The sequence below is a fragment of the Scardinius erythrophthalmus genome, assembly GCF_964197995.2.
Source record: "Scardinius erythrophthalmus genome assembly, chromosome: 10".
Classification (NCBI taxonomy): Eukaryota; Metazoa; Chordata; class Actinopteri; order Cypriniformes; family Leuciscidae; genus Scardinius; species Scardinius erythrophthalmus.
In genome coordinates this window covers 7,318,393-7,324,505 of record NC_138230.1, presented here as the reverse complement: position 1 = coordinate 7,324,505, position 6,113 = coordinate 7,318,393, and the positions used below count along the sequence as shown (strand labels likewise).

The following is a 6,113-nucleotide window of genomic DNA, read 5'->3' as shown; positions in this document are numbered from 1 at the left end:
AGATTGAAACGCTTTGATTGATTTTTTTAAATGTTGTATTTTGTTGGACAAGAGGTTCATAAATGCTTCTCATGTTTGGAAAGATGTTTGGCGTGTTCAAATTCACGTTTTTCAGATGGAGCAGCGTTTACTACTGATCACAGAACTGTCTGTCACTGACAAGCTGCGCATAACAAGTAATCACAGCTTTTGCGATTTCATAACCGCAATAAACCAAATCGGATTAAGCACGATTTCATGTTAATTGTGCAGCCCTAACTGCAATGGAATACTAACACACTGCATACATACAAACAATAGAGTTGATTTGTTGTCACAGGACATCATCGAGTTGCTTTTTAATTAAATGTATTTAATTGAATTAAATAAGTGTGGTTAAGAACTTTGTGAGAATTTAATTTAGTGTAGTTGATTAATTAAGGATGACAATCAATGACCACATTTAATGCACAATGCTGAGTAAATAAACCTTGATATTTTGCTTGAAAGCATATCGTCAGCATTCAAATATTTTACATTTAATTTTATGTTAATATTAGCGCTGTCATGTCGATTAATTGCATCTAAAATAAAAGTTTGTAAATATACGTGTGTGTGAGTTTGAGAGTGAGTTTGTGTGTGTGTGTGTTAGTGAGTTTGAGTGTCTGTGTGTTTGAGTGTATGTGTGACTGTGTGTGTGCTAGAGAGTGAATGTGTGTTTTGAGGGTTTGTTTGTGTGTAATGTGTATGTGTCTATATTCTAGACAGCACTATTTAACATATATTTAATTGACAATTCAAAACAATACAGCTAATCTATACTCCATATAAACCTATTTTAAACAACATTTTCTATATATAAGCATATATTTCATATATTAATTGCTTTATTATAAAGCTTCGTCACAGCAGCAGTCGTGCACTAGTGGGACTGGGACACCCCGTTACTATAGCAACAGCCGTGTCAACATTAAAGGGTCCGACGTGACAACCAGGTCACGTCACGTCGCATAGCAACTCCCAAATAAACTCCGAAAAACCTCGTCCGTGTCGCCGCTTGAGATTAATCGGATCGGTCGCAACTATTGACGAGTTATAAAATACCTTGTTCTCATAACCGATGTATAAGTTTATTTAGTGTTTGTCAGGCGGAACCCGAGATCTCGAGCGCAGCGATCCAGCCGGACGCGTTCAAAGCAGAATAAACAGTGTATGGTGTGATTTCATTTAAATTTAAGCTGCAGGATTATGTTCAAAAACACCTTCCAGAGCGGATTCCTGTCCATCCTCTACAGTATCGGCAGCAAACCTCTGCAGATCTGGGACAAGAAGGTGAGCACGAGCCGGAAATGATGATGTTAGATGGGCTGAGCGAGCTCAGATGTTGCTAATGGACAGCTAACGTTAACTTGCATACATAACATTTAGGCTGTAATTAAAGTTATAATTTACATTTAAATCTAAAGTAGGCTAGAACATCAGGACCTGGATAACATTATACTCATTCTCGCTAAAAGTACTATGGTATTACCATGGTAACATTATGGGTTTTTAACATGACCATAATGATGCTGTAATGGCATTTTTTGAAGAACCATTGCGTAACTTATAAATAGCGTAGTAGATGAATATGATTATCACTTAATGCTCTGGAATTTTATCTGCTTTTTGTGTTTATACTACTAGTGCAAAGTGCCCATGTGTGTGTGTTTTAGTAATTGTTGGTTTGGTGTGTTTGAGTGCTCATTGTTACAATTACACAGCAAAAGGTCAGTGACATTTTTATTTGTGCATGGTAGAAAGCAAATACTGATACTGACATGATGACATACAATAAATGTAGAAAATTTAATGAAATGCTCACTCAGTGTGTGTGTGAGAGGGGGAGTGGCCTCAGTGTGTGTGTGTGAGAGGGGGAGTGGCCTCAGTGTGTGTGTGAGAGGGGGAGTGGCCAGCGGCTAGAGCGGCAAAAGCCACTGTGTGCTTCTTTTACCGATATATATTTACCGATATCTTTTGCATTTCTAATCCAAACATCGTCAAACTTGGCACTGGACTGTCAAGCAGTCAAGCACCTGTTGAACTAACGGTTCGAGAGATGTACGAATAGGCTAACAGACAGACAGACAGACGTTTCTGTAATTTATAGATAGATATATGGAGTTAATTTTCTGCCATAATTAAACAAACAGCATTTTGCAAACAAACTCGATCTGCTTTGCAAAGGAAAACTCGACTCGCAAACAAACAGAAAGCAATGTGCAAGTACAAACGTCATTTTGAGCGAAAGTGCAGTGGAGTAACAAATGTATTCTCTTTTACAATTATAAATAAATAAGCCTAGATAATATTTCACAGATAAATACAAACCATCCTACAAATTGCATGTAACCTTTGAACAAATCTAGTGCATACAAATGCATATCTGTCAGTTATGATTGTGAGACACTTGGCTTTTTATGAGATCTCTCGGCTCGATTTACTCACAAATGCAGTTGAGCAACTATATAGATTATAGATTCCCGTCCTGGAGAGAGTGAAGTGCTACTGCCAATGTGGATTTCTGTCTAGATATGTTATAAAAATTTTGCAGAAGAAAACCTCAAAAGGTTAATTATAGATAGCCTACAGTAAGACAGAAACTCGCCTGTTCACCGGTCGTTTTCCTCAGCTCTGGCAAAGGCAAGCGCGTTTCTAATCAGTGCTTCTCCCGGGAGACTAGCGCTAAAGTAATCCCCTAGTTTAGCGCCATCTACTGTTTAAGAAGAGGAAGTTGCTCAACTGCATTTGTGAGTAAATCGAGCCGAGAGATCTCATAAAAAGCCAAGTGTCTCACAACAATCAGAACAGACAGATATGCATTTGTATGCACTAGATTTGGTATTTGTTCAAAGTTTACATGCAATTTGTAGGATGGTTTGTATTTATTTGTGAAATATTATCTAGGCTTATTTATTTATAATTGTAAAACTGAATACATTTGTTACTCCACTGCACTTTCGCTCAAATTGACGTTTGTACTTGCACACTGCTTTCTGTTTGTTTGCGAGTCGAGTTTTCCTTTGCAAAGCAGATCGAGTTTGTTTGCAAAATACTGGATTTGTTTGTTTAATTATGGCACAAAATTAACTCCATATTATACACACACACACACACACACACACACACACACACACACACACACACACACACACACATGTCTGGTGCACTATCTTTGTGAGGACTCTCCATAGACGTAATGGTTTTTATACTGTACAAACTGTATATTCTATCCCCTTACACTGCCCCTATCCCTAAACCTACCCATCACAGGAGACATTCTGCATTTTAACATTTAAAAAAAAAACTAATTCTGTATGATTTATAAGCTTTTGTACCCATGGGGACCTCAAATTAGGTCCCCACGGTGACACGAGTCTCCATGAGTCTGTGTGCATTCAGGTTTAAGTCCCCACCGGTGTAGAAAAACATGTCCACACACACACACACAGAGACTCACAACACTCATATACACAGACCACACTCACAACACTTATACACACACGGGCTTACTTTCGCTCGCTCATACACATACACAGACACTCGCGCACACTCACAACATCACACACACATACACACACTTTCACTCACACACACACACACACACACACACTTTCACTCACACACACTTTCACTCACACACACTTTCACTCTCACACACACAGACTTTCACTCACACACACTTTCACTTTCTCTCACACACACACACACACACACACATACACACTTTCACTCACACTCATACTCAGTCACACATGTACACACGCACTTATACTCACATAATCACTCATACTCTCTCTCACTTACACACACACACACACACACACACACACACTCTCTCTCTCTCTCTCTCTCTCTCTCTCTCTCTCTCTCTCTCTCTCTCTCTCTCTCTCTCTCTCTCTCTCTCTCTCTCTCTCTCTCTCTCTCTCTCTCTCTCTCTCTCTCTCTCTCTCTCTCTCTCTCTCTCTCTCTCTCTCTCTCTCTCTCTCATAGGATAGAGAGTTTAATGTAGATGTGAATAATGCATTAACTCAAACACACATGTCCCTGCAGGTCAGAAACGGACACATCAAACGCATCACAGACAATGACATCCAGTCTCTGGTGCTGGAGGTGGAGGGAACGAACGTCAGGTGAGTGTGTGTGTGTGTGTGTGTGTGTGTGTCCGTCTGATCCTGATCACATGATCCTCCTGATCCAGCCTGACCCGTGTGTGTCTCTCCACAGCACCACCTACATCACGTGTCCCGCAGACCCCAAGAAAACCCTCGGCATCAAACTGCCCTTCCTCGTCATGATCATCAAGAACCTCAAGAAGTATTTCACATTTGAAGTTCAGGTAAGATCCTGATAATATTTCGATTCATGCCATAAAAAAATTAGCCAGCACATGATCTAAATGACATGCGTGTCATTCCAGGTGCTGGACGATAAGAACGTGCGGCGGAGGTTCAGGGCGAGTAACTATCAGAGCACGACCCGCGTGAAGCCCTTCATCTGTACGATGCCCATGAGGCTCGACGACGGCTGGAACCAGATCCAGTTCAACCTGTCAGACTTCACACGCCGAGCGTACGGCACCAACTACATCGAGACTCTGAGAGTGCAGGTGAGCTCCTCAAAACACACGCGGCTCACATTCACATAACAAAAGAACAAATTGGATCTGTTTTAGGAATAATACAGTGCAGATGAGCTCATGAAAACACACACATTTCACCTCTAATTCAAGAGGAACAAAATAAGAAATTTTCTTTTTTAGAACTGGTATGTTTCTTTTAACTGTGACATTTTCATGACTATTAAGACTAGATGTGCTCAACTGACAATTGATTGTTCGTTTATGACACTGACAGTAAAAAATATTGTAATACCATATTATATAATACAACAGTTGGCATACATTTAGCAATTTAACATATCACCATGATATTTAAATTCTTTACAATTTCAATAATACATAATTTCTTATGCATTTACTTATCTTTTGTATAATGCAAAATTCTTTACAATTTCAGTAATACACACTATATGTACATTTTTATTTTGACAAAATAAACATTTATAAATGTATCTAAATTAAATATATATATATATATATATATATATATATATATATATATATATATATATATATATATATATATATATATATATATATATATATATATATAAAATTATATTTAATTTATATACATTTATAAATGTTTATTTTGTCAAATCAAAATGTATCAAATAAAGAGCAATAAGGAAAAAAAACATTGTATTTTCACATCAACACACTCACACGTATATATGCTTTTGTGAAAGAAGATAATGTAAAATTTTTATTTTGGGGTGAAATATGACTTGGGAATGTTCTTGTTTCTGAGATTCAGCCATTAATATTGAAAGAATGATTAACTGTTCAGTGCCTTTAAAATCTGCCAATACAAAGAGTTTTTATTTTCAGCAAACCTTGATTAGATCTGCTTCTAATTTCAGTCTCAAGCCAATATCAATATCAATATCAATATATATTATATATGTAGGATGACACTGATAAAAGGTTATTACCAAAGAAGAGACATCAGGGAGTTAGCAATAAAAGTTTTTCAGTATTAAGTATGATATTTAAGCAGATATTGCATATGACATTGTGTGTCCTGTGGTAATTATATTGTAAATGCTGGTATGAGAAAAGCTGTCTGACTGTGATTTAGATGATTGACGGGTTCCTCGTGTCTTTCAGATCCACGCTAACTGTCGCATCAGGAGGGTTTACTTCTCTGACCGGCTGTACTCCGAGGACGAGCTCCCCGCTGAATTTAAACTCTATTTGCCAGTACAAAACAAAGCAAAGGTGAGCTGCTCAAGCGTAAACTCAACGTTTCTATATAGATGTGTGTTAATCTTGTGCATCTTCTCCACAGCAGTGAAGGAGCAGACTGGATTCCTTCGTTTTATCTGCACACGTTCATACTGGACGGATTTCTAGTGGCCCAATCTTTTTGTTGTTCTTCAAGTGTTGTTTTGGATCTGTGTGATTGGTTTCCATCTGCTAAATAAATATTTTATATGCACAAAGTGAGGTCTGTTTGATTATTCTCTCCATA

General features: G+C 37.9%; 2 protein-coding genes across 8 annotated transcripts in view; both read left to right on the top strand.

The window, feature by feature from the left end:
- Positions 1–580, top strand: part of oxsm (3-oxoacyl-ACP synthase, mitochondrial) — a 7,013-nt gene extending 6,433 nt beyond the window's left edge. For all 6 annotated transcript variants that reach the window (XM_081377274.1, XM_081377276.1, XM_081377277.1 and 3 more), the window contains one exon: positions 1–580. This exon is cut by the window's left edge and continues 1,149 nt beyond it. The gene's annotated coding sequence lies outside the window, so the exon portion shown is untranslated.
- Positions 581–963: 383 nt separating this feature from the next.
- cfap20 (cilia and flagella associated protein 20) lies at positions 964–6,081 on the top strand. Of its 2 annotated transcripts, none has more exons than XM_081375652.1 (6): positions 964–1,311; positions 4,072–4,151; positions 4,246–4,357; positions 4,439–4,627; positions 5,750–5,860; positions 5,931–6,081. In XM_081375652.1, exons 1-6 carry the CDS (start codon positions 1,228–1,230, stop codon positions 5,934–5,936), a joined length of 582 nt encoding a protein of 193 aa, XP_081231778.1. In that variant the 5' UTR covers positions 964–1,227; the 3' UTR covers positions 5,937–6,081. The 2 variants fall into 2 exon arrangements, with proteins under 2 accessions (XP_081231778.1, XP_081231779.1); XM_081375653.1 differs by having other exon boundaries at positions 1,165–1,311; positions 5,934–6,079.
- The last annotated feature ends 32 nt before the right edge of the window (positions 6,082–6,113 follow it).

Bases quoted from the DNA above. Each gene is read 5' to 3' on its own strand.
- cfap20 (XM_081375652.1), top strand. From the start codon at position 1,228: ATGTTCAAAAACACCTTCCAGAGCGGATTCCTGTCCATCCTCTACAGT. The intron at 1,312-4,071 runs GTGAGCACGAGC...ATGTCCCTGCAG, and splicing joins TGCAGATCTGGGACAAGAAG to GTCAGAAACGGACACATCAA. The intron at 4,358-4,438 runs GTAAGATCCTGA...GTGTCATTCCAG, and splicing joins ATTTCACATTTGAAGTTCAG to GTGCTGGACGATAAGAACGT.